Genomic DNA, 19,213 nt, shown 5'->3' on the forward strand with positions numbered 1-19,213 from the left:
ATGGAGTCCCCCATCCTCTGGTGTGGGTGGGGGTGTTCCTGGGGCTTGGGGTGAGCACCTGATGGCCCTTCCATGGTGTTTGACCATGGAAATGGGCCCACAGGTCCCCTAACGCCTGCTCTGACCCAGGCGTTAAATAATGGCGCTAAGCAGACTTAGCACCATTATTTCAGCCTGCCTCCCACCACTGCACCTTTTTTGCAGAAGGATAAATAAGGCACTAGGGGCTTTGAGTCATTTTTTGGACAGGAATGCCTACTTGCATCTCATTGATGCAAGGTGGTTTCACGCATCCAAAAAATGACTTTAACTCCAATATTTTTATGCTAGACGGGTTAGCATCAAAATATAAATATGGAGTTAAGTTTGCGCTGAATTTCCGTAAAAAAAGTAGGCTAATTCAGTGCAAATAGAGTATAAATATGCCCTTAGGTTTGTCAATAACGCTCACAGTTTCCCTATAGCTTGATATATGAAAGGATCTCTCTAGCCTATTTTTGGAAACAGGAGATACAGACACACTGGTACATTTGTCTTGTTGGCATTGCTGAGACAATGACGTCAGTCAAATGTAGTCTTCCTGAGCTCTCCCAAACGTCCATATTCAACCTCCTGACAGGAAAGCACACAATTTCCATTGGTCTGGCATATACCTGAAAATATTTCAGCCCCACTAGGAGAACACAACTTAGGGCACTGATGGACAAGCGCTTGGCTTTGCACCAGCCTCAAAAGCGTTTTGATGAAAAGTTATGGATGTTCGCAGCTTTCTTTGTGATGGCTTTCAATGGGCTTTTGTGTCCTGCATTTGATCTAGCCTGACACGTGGCTGACCCTACCCCAGCCCTAGTGGCTTGCAGAGAGACCGAAAAGACAAGTTACTAAATCCTTTACAATCCCATATCCTGTCAGCCATTAGAGTCCCTACCCTTATGAGGCGCTAGACTGACGCATGACTGATGACTCCTCCCACCTGATAGGGCTGAATGATGCCAGGCTTCAGAGTCACCAGCCTGGCATGTGACTGACTCTTCACCAGCTTTCTGGCCTTTTACATGCATGACATGCCACTCAATGTAACTTTCAGTGACGTATGACCATCTCTGATCCACCAGTTTTGAAGCCAGGAGCAGCCCCAACATGCTAACCTTACTGTGACTTCATAGGAGGGGTGGCCTCGTTGAGTCCCCGAGAACTAAAATATGTTGAGGTTTTCAGAATGACCAAGAGGTATGAAAAAAACTTTTCACTGCAGCTTATACCTGATCATTATGGTTAAGGCGAAAATCTGATGAGCCGAGCTCTACCTCAAGACCACCCCTGCATCAGCAGGGGATGGATGCGCTTTTCACACCCCCTCCTAATTGCGATTCAGAATGGCAGGAACTTGCATCTTCAATAATATTAAAATACAGTTAGAAAACGTACATTTCATTTATAAGATTTAGAATATATGAGTATATGTATCTTGTGTGCTTGTGGGTATATATGTATGTATATTCATGTACTTTTACCAATTACTTTTAATTAACATTGTAACATAAGACGGTGCTCATTCACCAAGGTAAACTTACACAAGAGTAAATCTAGACATGTAAATTTACTCCTAAATTTCTGAGTAATTTTCCTACTTTTGGTTGTTCACCATTTAGAAATATAAAGTTACTCAAATTTACCAGAGTAAGTTCATAATACCAGAACGGAGCAGTAGTCAATCCAGCACCCCCACATGGCCAACCACTGATACTGTATCCTCTGGCAGCTATAGCATGTGTATTTCTAAAGTATATAAGCACTATGAACACCCGCAAGGATATCTTGGCACTGAACAGGTGTTTGTGCCTAGAGCTGCCTGTGGTAGGTTGTTTAATTGAACAGCCAGGTCTTCAGCTTCTGGCCGAATTCAAGAAGAGAGGAAGAGGCTCTTGTGTGAAGTGGGCGTCCGTTCCACACATTAGGAGCAATGTTAGAGAACGCCCATCCACCTGATCTCGACAAATCTTCAGGCATTCCCTACCTGACATTACTTCTGTATCAGGTAAAGTATATCAAAGAAACTCCACCTGTGCTCCATAATTGGTGGCTTGGCCCTGACTGATGGCATCCATTCATTCCTCGTACCACTTCCAGCTGACACAGTCGGCACGCATGGACACATAAACACACAAACACACACACTCTATCACACACCACATACACACACACACTCTATCACACAACACACACACCCAGAGACATCTCTCTTACTAATGGAAAACTCCAATCATTGAGATGGGCAGGCCCCCGCTATTCATTTGAAACTGGTTCTATATTAAATGAGCTGCAAAAGAGTCAAGACTTTATTTGTTGTCTTTATTTCACTTCACATCAGCACAACACTGTACACTCAGTGTATTTCCCCATCAGATTTATCGCTGGCGAACTAGGGGCTGATGTCAGACAGGTTGCAAAGATTCGATTCACAATTTGCTACTACTGTTTGCGACCTGACTCTTAGGATATGTGGCCATTACATCCTCTGACAACAACACGCAACAGAAGAAATGACACAAATTCAACAAGAGAGAGAAGCTGGATGAGCAAATACTGAGATTTAGAAAAAAATGCAGCACTTAAATCATCCACCCATTTTTTCATGTGGATCAGATGTACTTCCGGAGTCATGACCTTCTGTGAAGCTGTGCCTTGTCAGCTTCCCTTGTGTTAGGCTCTCACTGAAAGTAAATATGGGAAACACATATAAGTTGTTGAAGTGTGAGAAGACTTGTCCACCCACTGAATGGCAAAATTCAGTCAGGATTTTATGATCCCCAATTAGTATGTACAATTCAAATTTATTGTGATGATTATTTGCATATTATTTGATCATTCTGAAATATAAATGGATTTGGTTGATTTTGTGAATAATTGATCCCATCCCATCATGAAGTTAGTAGCAGCACTTTGGGGGTCATTTAGACACCAGCAGTCAGTGCACGGTGGCTGCTGTGGCTGCAGAGGTACCATCTCCACCCATGCCATGGCAGGCCACCCATCCTAATTAGATGTAACTGTTGCAGCAGAAATCTTTTTTGCTTCTCAAAAATAATCCTCCAAAGCACGGATTTACTTCCAATAAAAAAAAAAAAAACACTATCCCTGACATGCTGGGTGTTTTCTACCAGCCCATGGAGATCACTATTGTTTGTCCCTGCCCAGTTTGGCCATGTCTCCCATGGCACACACAAGGAGGGTAAATCTGCTTTGGCACACCTTACATAGAGTGGGTTTAATGATACATCAATGGCAGAGACTTGTGGAAGATGCTTTACTGTCAGTGGAGGCTGCCCTAGTCAATCAGTAGTTGTGCACCTTCAAATAGGAGGGAGAACTACGAGTTTCACAGAGGAGTACCCCACTGATTTACAATAGTACTCCCCCTCTGTAAAACACTGATCCCCCCCACCTTTGTTTTCCATATTACTACTGCCACAGTTAGATGGTGGGAGATGAGGCTATTTATTCATTGGCACTAGTGGCCTTTGCCCTTTCATCTCAGGCAATCTCCTTCACTGCCTCTCTTCAGGAAAGACCTCAAGACTTGGCTCTGCGACTCAACTGGCCATCCATCTCATTGACTGAACTGCAGACCTGGCCAATCTTCCCCATGTTCACCTTGAACGCTGAGTACATGAGGTTGGTTTACACTGGTACATTGTAGTTTCTCTGTCCCTGCTCTCCTATTTATTGAGTCTTGCGCTTTGATTGGAATTGGACCATCTTACACTAAGTTGCATCACATCATAGCCAAGGTAGGACTTTCATAAAGTAAGGTATCAGGTGTTGGAACTTTCTTTGAGTATTGTTGAAAGATTTGAGTGGTTCAGCCTTCCATGCACGAGGGTTACACCCTTACATCCATTACATATACAGTTTGTATAAATATTCTCAACTGACCCCTAAGCCAAGAAAGGCACCTGTGGTTAGCGGGTGGACTACAGGAATAATGTGTTCTCTTTGTACACGCTTTAGTCTTGATAGTGCATTTGGTATCTCTTCTGAGTACGCTCAACAACCACAGGGTACACAATAACTCCATGCACATTAAACTAGAGCACATGTCATGGCGCTGCACAGGCCTTCTGACACTTTTTCTCATGTAAGAACAAATACCTCCCTGCTGTGCTGATCCCTTTGGTGAAGAGACAGTGGGTCAGTTTAACTAAACTTACCAAAGGTGTAGGTGGCCTGGAATCCCTTCATGTTCAATGACACATCACTGTGGAACTGGAGCAGCAGGGAGCTCCCGGTGGATGTCACAGGTGGGACTAGGTTGGATCCACAGTACTTGCCAATAAGCGGGGAGTTGGTCTTGGCACCATCGAAAATAGACAAGGAGTCAAAGGCACAGTTTGGATCAGGTTCAACGGCAAAAGATGTGAATGTCAAGGAGACCTGCAGTGTGTAAATAAGAAGTATGTGTTAGTACTTAAATGGTACCCCCATCATACCAGCAGGAGGCAGCATGCCATAAGGAAGAAGTCTATGTGATAGCCCTTACTGACCACCTCTGCCATGCCAGTAGGGAGCAGTGTGATATAAGGAAGGAGAACTATGTGTTAGTCCTTATTTGCCATCATTGTACTGCCAGCAGGAGGCAGTGTGACACAGGGAAGGAGAACTATGTGTTAATTCTTATTTACCATCATTGCCCTGCTGTTAGATGGCAGTGTGACATAAAGAAGGAGAAGTGTGCTTTAGTCCTTGTTTACCATCATCGTCCTGCCAGCAGGGGGCAGTGTGACATAAGGAAGGAAAATATACATTGGATTTTATTTACCTTCGTTGTCCTGCCAGCAGCGTCAGGATGATATAAGGAAGGAGAAGTATGCACCGGTGCTTATTCACCATTATTGTCCCTCTAGCCGTGGGCAGTGTGACATAGAGAAGGAGAAATATACATTGAGCCTTATTTACCATCACTGTCCTGCCAGCAGGAGGCAGTGTGACAAAAGGATGGAGAATTATGAGTTAGCTCCTATTTACCATCACTCTCCTGCCAGCAGGAGGCAGTGTAACAAAATGATGGAGAATTATGAGTTTGCTCCTAATTACCATCACTGTCCTGCCAGCAAGAGGCACTGTTACAAAAGGATGGAGAATTAAGTAGTTAGCTCCTATTTACCATCACTCTTCTGCCAGCAGAAGGCAGTGTGACAAAAGGATGGAGAATTATGAGTTAGCTCCTATTTACCTTCACTGTCTTGCCAGCAGGAGGCAGTGTGACATAGGAAAGGGAAGTATGTGTTGGACTTTATTTACCATCAATGTCCTGCCAGCAGGGTTTTTCTGTTCTTTTATTTATACAGTTCAGCGCATAGACACCTTCATCTCCCAAAAGTGATATTTGATCACCTGAATGTAATGGCAGGCTACGTCAATTGTTTTAAAAACATGGCCACGATTCCATGTTCTTGAAAAACATGATGCCATGCCGCCCTCTCTGGGAGACATTCTAGAAGGTTCTTCATAATTCTAGGGTCTACCAGTATTTTCAGCACTAGAGTGACATTGGCCAGCTAGGGCACTTACCTTGTATCCAGCTGGAGCCATGATGTAGGTGCTGCAGTCCATGCTGTGATGGTAAATGTTGGGGAAGTAGGGAGAGGAGACCGTGCCAGAAGAGCTGGTGAACGTGCCGCCACATTTTACTGTCAAACAGAAGGAAAGCACATCTTAAGTACCCTGCAGCATAGAGTACCGGCCACCAGCGTACAATGTCCACATGCACAAAACACAGGACAACAGCTCAGCTTCAGCCCTTCAAAAACAACTGTGTGCCAAACTAGGGGCAAGAGTAAGGTTCAGCTAGAAGCCCATTGGCACACTGTTTCTGCCTCAGCTCACATCTCCCCAGAAATAGTGGTACAAGGCAAGAATTGAAGTCATTAGCCCACATCTGGGAAACAGCTGCTCTCATGTCATTGGGTCCTGATAAGAAAGTACAAATTTCCTGTCAGGATGGTAAATGTGAGAAACTAGGGCTGATTGCAGAGGCCCCATAACTTTTTGCCCCCATTTTCCACTTTATGCTGGTGTTTTCCTGACTCTGATGGTGCCCTGGGTACTGCTAACCAGTCCCAGGGCCTGTGCTCTGTGTAAAATGGATATGCAAATTAGGCTAATTATAATTGGCTAAGTTAACCTACCTATAAGTCCCTAGTATATGGTAGGGCATGTAGGTTTAGGGACCACAGCATAGGTGGTGCACACCTAGGTGCATTGCTGAGGTGCCCAGTGTCATTTTAAAAGCAAGCCTGCCTTGCTGGCTGCTTTTAAATTAAAGTTATATGCAAATTCGACTTTGGAATTAAAGGTACTTCCAAAGTCTTAAACTACCTTATTTTTACATATAAGTCACCCCTAAGGTGTGCCCTATGTGCCCCTAGGGCTGGGTGCCATGTAACTATAAGCAGGGACTTTATAAAAATAGATTTATAAGCCCTGGTGAGGTAAAAACAGCCAAATTCGTTTTTCCCTCATTGAAGTAAATGGCCTTCATAGGCTAGAATGGGCAGACTTTATTTTAAATTTTAAAGTCTCCTTAAATGTTACATACCAAGAATTTGGTATCAAATTGATTGTTGTAATAAATCCCACAACTTCCAGTTGTGGGATTTAATATAACTTGTCCAGGTAAAAAGTTTAGACTTTACCTAAAAAGTTGCCAATTTCAGCTCTGCATTGTTTTTCCTGCTGTGCTCTGATTGGCCAGCCTGCAGCAGCTTCTGCCAGGCTGCCTTGATGAGGTGTGAAGTGGCCAGGCTTCACACAAAGGAATGTGCTTGGGGGAGAGAATCTCCCCTCAGCAGATGGTGAGGCAGGAAGGGGGAGGGCTGCCAAACTGGTCTTCAAAGGCAGAGAAGGACATTTGGAGCACCCAGCAACACCCCCACATCCTGCAACCCCAGACAATTAGGTGCCCCCTTGATTAGATTAGGAGAGGGCAGGAGAGGGGTGTGTTTATGATTTTTAGCCACACCAGTGGGTGGGCTCAGCCAGATGTAACCTCCAAAAATCAGATTCATCCATGTTGGATTTTTAGAGACTGTTGCCTTCTGGGATGGATTTTTGCCACACTTCCCAGGAAGTGGTCATCACAGGGGGACGACCCTGTCCCTGATTGGAGAACCAGGGCCCCCCTGCTTTTCACCCAGGAGCAAGGATAAAACTGGCAGACCTGCACCCACACCTCAGATCCCCTCCAGAATTCAACAAGAAAGGAACTAAAGAAGAAGAAGGACTGCCCTGCTGGACCCCTGGCCTGCACCTGGACCATGCACTCAGAAGGACTGCACCAACTGCACACTTGGGCTTCACCACAAGAAGGACTTTGCCTGGCTTCAACTGGTTCAAGGAGGGACTCCCTGTTTGCTACTGGTGAAAAATTGCTAACCAGAGTCCCCTGCACCAACTCCTGAAGAAAGCGACCAGCTGACCACTGTCCAGTGGCCAAAAAGGAGTTTGCGCCAGGTGCATTCTGGGAGTTGAAGTCCGCACCCCCCAAGGACCATCACAGAACTTCTGGACCCTTGGGGTGAGCTGTGGACCCCAAAAGAACCTTAAAAGAACATCTGGGTGAAGCCCCAGAAGTTTGGAAAAGATTGGAGAATTTTTGAAAAAAAGCTCCATAAAGTGACCGACCCGACGCGGAAATTCTAGCCGGCTTGCCTCAACCGCGACCCGGCCAGACTTCGTGGTTCGTCCCGGTAAAGAAAAACATCCAAAAAAGAGACTAAGTCCGAACGTAAAAAGTTGACCGGGACCTCCCAGCCATCGTATCCGAGAAGGGCTCCATGGACGTCGGATCAAGATCCAGGTTTACCCCGGTCGAAGGATTTTCATCTCGAAAAAACGACTAAGTCCGAAGGTAAAAATCACCACCGAGGAAACCGACTTCGCGTATCCGGACAAGGGCTCCAGGAGGTCGGATTCAACTGGCAGGTTCGTCCTGAGGAAGAAAAACATCAAAAAAGAGACTAAGTCAGAAGGTAACTTTTTAACCGAGGCCTCCCGCGACTTTTAGCCGAGCAGGGCTCCATCGCGGTCGGCCTGAAAGTTTGACTTTGCCCCGGTCCTGGTGCAACCAGATGACCCGATTGACGCTTTTTGTTTCTAAGCGCTAGAAAATAATAATACTTTAAAAATTCATATCTCCGGTTCCCCTGAACCGATTTTAATAGTTTTTGTGTCATTTTAAAGATAAAAATATAAGCTATTTTTATAAATTGATTTGGATTTTTGAACTGTTTCCTGTGTTTTATTTAATTACTGTTTTGTGATATTTGAATGCTTTACACTTTGTCTCCTAAGTTAAGCCTTGACGCTCGATGCCAAGCTACCAAGGGTAGAGCTGGGATTAATTTACTGAGACCTAACTGTACCTATGTGGAGGTTAGTGGCTTGTTGCTAGGTGTAGGTACCTACCTGCCCTACCAATAACCCATTTTCCAACAGTAAATAACAGAGCTCATGCCAGGGAGTGGTTCTGGACTAGAGGACCTCACTATCGATACTCTTCCACATCAGTAATCACATGTTTTCCCATACATTTTGCACATAGTGTGATCTTTGCCAACCCCTGATCATCAGTGAGCAAGATTTCACAGGCAGAGATATCAGAAACAAAATAGTGCTAATCCAGGTGCCACCCTCTGCCCCCTTTTCCAGACTCAAGTGGATTATGTCAGCCTACTGGGCCCACACCATCGCCTTATGTTCCATGGTGAGACCTCTATTCACTCTGAGAAATAAGCACTTTCTGCAGTGAACGTGATGCCAACACACCCACATATCCTGGGAGCACAGCTCACTGGGCCCCAACAAGAGGTCTGCTACCAAGTACTATACAATTGCTGCAGGATGCCTCTGAGACCTCCTCCCCTGACCAAGAGTGCCCTGACAACAAGGACCATACCAATGCTATAGAGGGCCTTTGCGAACTCCATCCTCGAATGAGAGCGGCCTGACATCAAGGATCGTAGCATTGCTGTAGGAGAGCTTTTCGACCTCCCTCCCCGACTGAGAGTGCCACAACACCAAGAACAGCTCCATTGCTGTAGGAGGCATTTGCATGCTTCCTCCATGCCTGAGAGCAGACCGTACCATTGCGATAGGAGGCCTCTGCGTTCCTCCTCCCTGTCTGAGAATGGCCCGACACCACGGACTGTTCCAATACTGTAGGAGGTCTTCGAGTCTTCCTCTCTGTCTGAGAGCGGCCTGACACCAAGGACTGTACTATTGCTGTAGGAGGCCTTTGAGTCCTCCCTCCATTGTCTGAGAGTAGCCCAACACCAAGGACCTTACCATTGCTGTAGAAAGCTCCTGCCATCTTCCTCCTCTGTCTGAGAGCACAAGACCCGAACTATTGCTGTAGGAGGCCTTCGAACCCTCCCCCCTGTCGGAAAACGGACTGACACCAATGACTGTACCATTGCTATAGGAGGCCTTTGAGTCCTCCATCCATTGTCTGAGATCAGCACAACACCAAGGACCATACCATTGCTGTAGAAGGTTCCTGCAATTTCCCTCTTCTGTCTGAGAGCAGAAGGCCTGTACCATTGCTGTAGGAGGCCTTTGAGTCCTTCTCCCTGTCTGTGAGCGACCTGACAGCAAGGACCGTACCATTGCAGTAGGAGGCCTTTGAGTCCTTCTACCTGTCAGAAAATGGCCTGACACCAAGGACTGTACCATTGCTGTAGGATGACTCTGCATTCCTCCTCCCTGTCTGAGTATGGCCTGACACCAAGGACTGTACCATTGCAGTAGGAGGCCTTTGAGTCCTCCTCCATGTCTGAGAACGGACTGACACCAAGGACCGTAGCATTGCTGTAGAAGGCTTCTGCATTCCTCCACTCTGTCTGAGAATGGCCTGACACCAAGGACCATACCACTGTATTAGGAGGCCTTTGAGCCCTCCCTACCCTGCCTCAGAGCGCCCAAGGATGGTACCATTGCTGTAGGAGGCTTTTTCAACCTCCCTCCCCTGACTGAGAGTGCCCCAACCCCAAGACCGATCCCATTGCTGTAAGAGGCCTCTTCATTCCTCCTCCATGTCTGAGAACAGCCTGACACTAAGGACCCCACCGTTGCTGGAGGAGGCCTCTGCATTCCTCCTCCCTGTCTGAGAAATGGCCTGACACCAAGGACTGTACCATTGCTGTAGGAGGCCTTTGAGTCCTCCTCCCTGTCTGAGAACAGCCTGACACCAAGGACCGTACCATTGCTGTAGGAGGCCTTGAACCCACTGGCGGTGATAGAACCATCTGTCACAAACTCCAGCAGCATCTCATTTCCAGAAGAGGTAAAGGACAGGAGCTGGCCAGTCCCACACGCTTTCTTCAGTAAGACTGGGGCCTCCTTATCGTTCCCATCGTAAATTGTGAGGTAGTCGGAGGCGCAGTTTGGTGAGGACTGGAGATCGAAGGCATCGAACTGCAGAAAAATCTGAGAAGAAAGAGCAGTAAATTAGACGTGCGACCTCCAGACTGTCTAGAACTTTCTACCCTTCATTTGTTTAAAAAGGACTGCATTTCAGTTTTTGAAAGTTATTCACAGACTAGACTCAGCTGGTGATTGTGCATTGACTCTCAGACAATACTTGCAGCCCTTTACTGCCACGCTTTAATTCAGTGACTGCTTCTGTTTCCGGTTCCTTTGCCCCATCCCACTTCAATTGTGTTTTGGAAGTGACATCCTGATGTTGTCCCTGCAACTCCAGGCCTGCCAAGTTTCCCAGGTCATTGCATGATGTGCTGCTCCTGTCCAGGTCTTTCCTTTGAATTCTGGGACTTGTAGTTGTATTTATTCCATTGTAAAACAGGACTACAAATCCCAGAATTCAAAGGAAAAAACCTGGACTGGAACAGCACATCACGCGTGGACCTGGAAATCTTGGCAATTAGGCAACTCCTGTCTTCTTTTTTGGTGCCTCCACTTCGAACCAAACCTCTGCTGAAGCTCAGGTACCACGTGTGGATAAGTTGCACTTTTGTGGACCTTGGGCCAGATGTAGGAAAGGAATTGCAACTCGCAAACGGCAAAAACTGCAGTTTGCGAGTTGCAAATCACATTTTCCTATGCAGAAATGCATTCTGCGAGTCGGACCGACTCGCAAAATGCATTTCAGAATCGCAAATAGGAAGGGGTGTTCCCTTCCTATTTGCGATTCCTAGTGGTATGCAATACCATTTGCGACCGCATATGCGGTCGCAAATGGTGTTGCAGTTACCATCCACTTCAAGTGGATGGTAACCCTATCGCAAATTGGAAGGGGTCCCCATGGGACCCCTTCCAGTTTGTGACTGGACCCAAAAACATTTTTTCAGGGCAGGGAGTGGTCCAAGGGACCACTCCCTGCCCTGAAAAAATACCGAAACTAAAGGTTTCGGTTTTCTTTTTAAGTGCAGCTCGTTTTCCTTTAAGGAAAACGGGCTACACTTTAAAAAAAAAAAACTGCTTTATTTAAAGCAGTCACGAACACGGAGGTCTGCTGACTACAGCAGGCCTCCATGTTTGCGAGTGCCCATAGTCGGTATGGGGCCGCAATTTGCGACCCACCTCATGAATATTCATGAGGTGGGTCATTGCGACCCCATACCGACTTGCAGACGGTGTCTGAGACACCGTTCTGCATAACATTTTGGGGCTTGCAAACAGCGAGTCGCAATGACTCGCTATTTGCAAGTCGCAAAATGTTATTTTGCTACATCTGGCCCTTAGTTACAAGGGGACTTGTATCACTCTTTCAGAAGTGGTAGACATGGGAATGTGCTAAAATGCTACGCCTTCGCAGGTGAGGCGTAACAAAGAGAAATATCTTCATTTCTCCTCCTTTTTTCATCCTTCTATGATTGCTGCATTCTGAAGCACACAGAAAGAGGACAGTTGTGCAGGGGATTGGTTGTATGCAAGAAGATGCTTGTTCCTGCACAAAACAATCCTCCTTAAAATGCAGATACCCTTGCACCATGGTGCAAAGGTGCCTGCGTTGGGGCCAGGCAGCCAAAAAGGCACCAGCGCAGGGACAAAGGTGGGAATACACAGTATTCATTTAAATATGGCCTTCCCTGTCCTTTCCCTGCTGCAGTGTGTGAATTTCTTTTAAAAATAGCCATGGATTTCTTGATTGCCTGTGCTGTGCTGCAGCTATCCATCAAGACCACATATTTAACAGAGTAACTAAGAGCTATGCTAGTGTAAACTTCAAGAAACATGGGGTCTCACTTAGTAGGCATTTTTCTTTACGCTTCGGTGGCGCAGTGTGCCAGCCCATATTTACAAGGCTACACAAAGCCACCTTGCATGGCTTTTCATGGCCTTGTAAATATGGCCCTCTTTCATGCATAACACTGCGTGAAAGGGGCGTTCCATGGGTGTTGCTTAGGGTTTTCCCACAAGTTTGGGAATGTGTCAGATTCCTACACCACCTCAGGGGTGGCGTGAGAGTGACGCATTGGGGAGAAATATACTTATTTTTCCCAGTTTTTTCCTCTTTCTATTTGTGCTGAATTCAGCATATCTATCTATATATATATAAATATATATATATATATATATACTTAGTCAAGATGCATGAATGTGAAATCAAGTATAGAAAGTCTATACCTCTATACATTGAGTTTAACCATATTTTGGTAGCTGATACTTTGCCTATGATTTTTGTGACACCATATTTAAAATTCAGTATTCTTGCACCATACAACCAGGGGGTAATACCTATCGATGCGCACCCCAGTATTCTGTTCTGCAACACTGAATATTAATAGTTTAACCGTTACATGCCCATTTCCTTTAGGGCAGCATTTCCCAACCCTTTGACATCTGTGGACCCCCCACCCCCTTATCATTACTGGAACCCAGGGACCCCCACGGAATCATTATTGGAATCCGGGGACCCCCTACTGAGTCTATACTGCAAGCTGGGGACCTAATCTGTTAATATAATTTAATTTTCTAAGCAGTCGCGGACCCCCTAAGGAGGCTTTGCGTACCCCCAGGGGTTCCCGGACCACAGGTTGGGAACCACTGCTTTAGGGAACTCCACTGGCATTTTCTCTCACATGCGACCCCCATGTAGACTTTCTTTGAAGAACCATGTGAACTTACAGTCTAACTCAGTTGCCCCTTGGAGACCCACTCTTTAAGCTATATTCAGCCTTTTCTGCGGTGGCAACACTACTGCACATTTCAATAACACCTTCTGATTGGTCCATTTCCGAAGCTCTGCAGTGATGGTGCTGACGTCATTGAAGAGAATATTCCAAGGACAGATCCTTCTCCTCCATGCTGATGGACCACTCCACCCACAGTGACCTACCTCAGCAGCTACCTCTGCCACCAATCATGTAGGTCCTAACCCAGTGCACTACTCTAATTCCCTCCCCCTAGCAGCTCAGGGCTCTGGCGGGAGGAAAGCGTTTCTGGCTTCATCAGCCTGTCTCTGAAGGCCGTACCTTATCAGAAGGCACTCGGATCAGGTAGACACAGTTGATGTTGTTTGGGTACGAGGAGGGGTTATTGGACGACTTCACAGTGCCGGTCGGGTCAGGCAGAAGAGTGCTGCACAAATCTGAAACCAAATATGAAAATGAAAATTATTCAAAAATTAATTTCTTTAAACTGCACAATGACCATGACAGGTAGAGCTTCCTCCCTTCAGTGACTCCTACCTAGAATTTCTCAGTTAGGTTCACTAGTACTTAAGCGGGCATCTTATACCCCCACCAAGAAGTAGCCCCTTAAGCTAAAGAATGATCTCTGTGCCAGTGCAAGTCTCAGCAGTGATATGGAAGTACACACAAAACTACACAGGGCACATTGAGCTTCAACAGAATCTGAGCTGGAGCTGATAAAATTGCAGCAGAGCTAGGATAGATTTTCTGAGACATAGCTGACAATCCATTACAATGCAATATGGCTCCCATTTGTGAGAGTTTGAGCTATTGGCGTTGTAAATGACAATGTCTTTTACCCATGTGTTTTTTGGAGTGGAGTGGAGTGTAGTGGATGTATGTGGTGCGGAGTGGAGTTATGTGAGCTGAATCGGAATTGTTAGTTGTGGAATTGGGTCGGGTGTAATTGAGTGGTATGCAGTGTATTTGTGTACTGGAATTATGTGGCATCGTGAATAGATAGGGGTGAAAGCTGCACAGAATAGATAGAAAAGAAGATAGAGAGGGAAAGGCAGTGTGTGCACAAAGTGGTGAATGAACTCCAGACAGAGCAGAAGAAAGAATGTGTGAGAAAGAGAGAAAGAAGGGGAGAGCAGGCCACAGACACATAAGAGGGTTTGCCTGTGTACGCAGAAGACACCCCAAGAAGAGGAGGAGAGTGGAGGTTTGAGGGACGGAAATCTTGAAAAGGCGAGGGAAAGAAAGATGGCGGGCACAGTGTGTGTGAGAGAAGGGGTGCCAGCGCCGGTTATGTTGAAGGAGGTGGGTGGGCGGTGGCTGGTGATGCGCGCACAGAGGGTGGAGCTTGCAGTGTGGGCGTAAAAACAGAGGAGGCGGGCTATGCCGCGGCTTCAGGACATGCACATCGGCACTGCATCAGGTCATTCCGCGAGGAATTGTAATTACCAGATATATTACATTGCAATTAATATAGCGCTTCACACCACTAGCGAGGTGCTGACGTTAGACTGGATTGGGACTGGGCAAAGTGCTCCGCAAAGAGGTAAATTTCCTAAAAAGAGATGGAAAGAAAAATGGAACGGTGTTGTGTGGGCTGAAGAATTTAGGGAACAGTGGGTTGTTGCAATTTACTTGCCACTTGAAATATACTTAGTAGCAATAATGTAAGGTGCCTCATATTAAATATGAAATTGTCTTTAATTAGGTGGTGATGTTGTGTTTCATAATTAACTATCATCGTGCACTATGCATTCTTTTTTGAGAGCTTAAAGCCATGCTGAAGAATAAGGTCGGTGTGGATTCAGCCAGGTATGTGGAGCCTTTGAAGAGCAGGTCTGTCCGCGTGCAAGCAAAAGGCCTGGGGGAGCGCGAGGTTCTCTGATTGCTTCCGGCAGTTGTTGCAACCAGGGTTTTTAAACAGGACTGTCCTCAGTACGGAGTACCTGCTCCTCTTTACCTTCAGAGAGAGTAACTGTACTTTTGAACAAAGGTGCAATCAATCAATCAATTTATAAAGCGCACTACTTACCCGTTAGGGTTTCAAGGCGCTGGGGAGGTGGAGGGGGTGCTGCTACTGATCGAAGAGCCACGTCTCGAGGTGTCTTCTGAAGGTGAGTAGGTCCTGGATCTGTCTTAGGTTAGACGGGAGGGTGCAATACTTTGAATTGGAGAGTACTCTAGGATAGGGTACCTGCACTTTCATACATCCTTCGCAAGCCCTCCTTGGAACTTTCTAAAATGCAGATCCTTTCTGAACTTTTTTCCACTTTCCTTAAATGTGATAATAAAGAGCCGAGTACAATGTAACTAATGGCGATTGGAAGGGTCTTTGGAAAAAAACTTCTGGTTGTAAAAGCAAATACATATAAACACCAATGGCTTCGCTTCAAGAGCACTCAGAAGAACACTGCACTTTACCAGCAGTGCACGCGCCCGCACAAGGCCATGAAGAGAGATGAGCGATGACGGGGAAGCAAACACAACCTCGTGCGACCTTCTGCCTGTCATGTAAATAATTATGTTAATAAGACGAACAGCTTTTCATTTTGCACATTTCACTTCTTCTGAGCACCGCAAAGAACAGTAGCTATGCCCAGTCTGATGGCATTCACTGTGAAAACACTTGAAGGATGAACGGCTGAGTTGGCCCATATTCCTCGCTACCACGAGGCATCCTCTCCCCAACCTACTTGTGTATTCATTTTAAATGCCCAACTGCAAAGAGAGCTGTTTGATTCCTGTGACAAACCGCAATAGTTTTCAAACCAAAATCTGAGTCAATCTCCATCTGTCCTTAGAGCCCCTTCTGACATAAAGACCCCTTCATTCAGGCAGGCGGCCCCTGATATTCATGCACAGACCTCGTAGGCCTCTGTTTGTCCACAATCCTGTCCAGAAAAAAAAGAGATTTCGGCGGTACTATGAAAACACGCAACAACTTTATATTTAAGTAATTGTGTGTGTGTGTGTGTCTCCTCGAAAAGCTGCCTGGGAATAAAGGGCCAGATGTAACAAAGGTTTTTACCCATTATGTGTCTATGGGAAAAAGTGTTCGTACATAGGGCCCAAAGTCTATTATGCCCACCTGAGACTTTAGAGTGCACAAGAGGCCTGAGACAGCAGCTTTCGTGCACACGGGGCAGGACGGTGCACAAGAGGCCTCAAACGGCAGCTTTCACTGCAGGCCAGGGCCAAAGGCAGCAAAAGAAAGCTGCTGTTTCAGACAGGGACATCTTAATCTCTAGGAACGCAAGGGTCAAACACCAGAAAGGGAACAAACGGGGTGTAGCAGAACTCTAACATTAAAACCATCAGACACTTCAATATAAAAGGAATATGTATCCATAAAGAAGTCAATTGTGCTTGTATCTCATCAAGTGATGAATGCTGGGATCCACTCACAGCATAAATGATGGAATTTCATCAGGAATTAAATAATAGGATCCCACCAGTGGATACATGCTGGGATGCCAACAGTGAAAGAATACTGGGGTCTCTACATGATATGAATTCCAGGATCTCATGAGAGGAAGAATGTTGATTTTCCAGCCAGGGGACGAATGCAAAAATACAATCAATAGATGAATGTTAGCATCAAATGAAAGGTAAGTGATGGGATCTCATCAGTGGTTGAAGCTAGGATGCTACAAATACACAAATGCTGGGATTCCATCAGGGTCAGTTCAGTCAAATTAAGGCATCAGTGCTGGGATCCTATTAGGAAATATATTCTGGAATCTTATCAGGAGATCAGTTATGATACTGTCAGTAGACTAATGCTGAAACCATAGCCAGAAATATATGTTTTCATATGAATGCTGGGATCCAATTAGAAGCAAAGTCCCAGATCCACTAAATCTGTGATGGGAGTTTAATGCTGGGATCTCATAAGGGAATAAATAGTAGGATACCATCATGGACTAAATACCGACATCTCACCAGGGCTAACTTGCTGGAATCCAATCAGGGGATACATGTTGTAAACCAATTAGGGCAAACATGCTGGGATCTAATCAGGGGATAACGGTTGGAATCCAATCAGGGGATTAATGCCAGGATCCAATCAGAGGATAAATTCTAAGAGCCAATCAAGGGCTAAATATTGGGATCCTATTAGAGATTAAACGCTGGGCTCGCATAAGGAGATAAATGCTGGCATCAAGTCATGTGATGCATGCTGGGATCCACTCTGGGAAGAAATGGTGGGATCCCATCGGGGACAAGTGCTGAGATATGATCAGATGAAAAATACTAGGATTGCATCAGTAGAAGACAAAGGACGGAGTTCAGCCCAGGAACAAATGCTAAGATCTTATCAGGAGATAAATGCGGAGATTTCATCCTATCAGCAGGAAGAACACAGAGCAGGTTTTAGGTCTCAGCAGGGCAATAAGACAGACCTAGTTTCCTACCTTAGCTGAAGATGGTGGAACAGCTTTATCTTGGTTGATACCGTTAGATCTATCAGCCACATTCCACACATTAGACTATGATCCACTGCTTTGCAGCTCAGAACGTCAGCCTCTGTGTCGGACGCAGTTCTAGAATGGTTTGTATAATTGCCTGACAGGACAATCACAAAGTATCAGGCTTGGGTCCTTCAAGTCATCTGCGGGGAAGGTTGAATGTGGGGTCCCCCAGGGTTTGCCCTTTTATCTTTCTTTCTTGCTCCCTCTCTTGGCTTCCAAGCCACTATTTTCTACTGTTAGGACCAGAGACCTGAAATATTGTTTACCTGCTGATGACTTACAGACCTATCTGCAAGTGTGAGGAATGAAGGAAAGTTTCTTTGCCCTTACACAAGACATAAATAATTTGGCCATGCTGATGAATAAAAGTGGGCTCAAGTTAAATGGAACAAAATCCCAACTAATCTCGCTCATCCCTCAGCATAATGTGAGCGCCCATAAACCTTCAGTAAGAAAGATAAAAAAGGGGGGTCATCTGGGATGCAGAACTGAACTTGGAGGCTCACATCCGCTCTGTAATGTGTTCAGGTGTATTTAGCATAAGACAACTGAAAATGACATTGCCCTGTATCCCAAAAAAATACCACAAATACCATTTCTGGTTTGCTGGGTAATTCAAATCTAGATTATACTTGTTCCTTTATGCGTGGGCTTCCAAAAATCATTTTGCTAAGATGCAACATAGGCAAGACATAGTGGCACGATTTGTTTGAAAACTCAGGATATATTGTGACATATCAGCAGGCTTGGCTTCCTTGGCTAGCTGTCCAAAATGTCTTTATCTTCAACAACGCATCCCTTGTTTTTAAGTGCATCAAGGAAACAGCACCAGTCGGTCTGTGGGGTGAAATCACTGCAAATTTTCCCTCCTGTATCTTAGGGCCATATGGCCTATATCTTCTCCACAAAAAACCTACTAAAATTCAGTGGACAGGAAACCGCATATTCCCACTAGTTGGGCCACAGATTTTGCTGTTACTGTCTTAAAACATTCCACTATGGTTGTCTTTTTGCAGCACTTACATGTACATGGTATTTTTTTATTATTTATTTAGGGACCTTGGCACCTAAAAATGAAAAGTGTGTGCTCTGCAAATGAACTAAAAAAATAAAACTGTCCCCTGATGGATGATAGCAGTGGAAACTGAGCTGGAATAATTACAAAGATAATATTACCACCTAATGGGAAAAAGGCTGGGACTGCTGTGGAATTTTACAATATATCTGCACACATGCTCTCCTTACCGCACTGGTACAGGGTGTTGATTTTGGAAACATCCAGGTTGCTAAGCCCATTTCTCTGTCCGATGGGTATGTTGGGGTTTGGCTTTGGGATGATGCTCGGCTGTGCAAATTTGTTACTGAAAGCATACCTAGTGAAAGAAAGACCCCACAGGTAAATCCCACCATGTGTCTGCCTTTATAATACATTATTCACTTATAAAACTCTACAACAAGTCCAGGTGAGTCTACAGAGGAAACAGGTGAGGGTCAAATATTTGGGGGCATGTTCAAGAGCCCCTAGCGCCATCCCAACACCACATTAGTATCATTTTTTTATGCCAATGTGGT

At 45.4% G+C, this 19,213-nt stretch overlaps 1 protein-coding gene across 1 annotated transcript in view; it reads right to left on the minus strand.

Annotated features, from left to right (window-relative positions):
• Positions 1-2,338: 2,338 nt before the first annotated feature.
• Positions 2,339-19,213, minus strand: part of LOC138283729 (embryonic protein UVS.2-like) — a 47,339-nt gene continuing 30,464 nt past the window's right edge. Inside the window, exons 8-13 of the mRNA XM_069221774.1 lie at positions 18,887-19,014; positions 13,494-13,609; positions 10,260-10,485; positions 5,572-5,690; positions 4,212-4,434; positions 2,339-2,714 (exon numbers count right to left, since the gene is read on the minus strand). Coding sequence (XP_069077875.1) covers positions 2,704-2,714; positions 4,212-4,434; positions 5,572-5,690; positions 10,260-10,485; positions 13,494-13,609; positions 18,887-19,014 — 823 coding nt within the window. The 3' untranslated portion in view covers positions 2,339-2,703. The remainder of the gene's footprint in view (positions 2,715-4,211; positions 4,435-5,571; positions 5,691-10,259; positions 10,486-13,493; positions 13,610-18,886; positions 19,015-19,213) is intronic.

The sequence above is a fragment of the Pleurodeles waltl genome, chromosome 3_1, assembly GCF_031143425.1.
Source record: "Pleurodeles waltl isolate 20211129_DDA chromosome 3_1, aPleWal1.hap1.20221129, whole genome shotgun sequence".
NCBI classification, from domain to species: Eukaryota; Metazoa; Chordata; class Amphibia; order Caudata; family Salamandridae; genus Pleurodeles; species Pleurodeles waltl.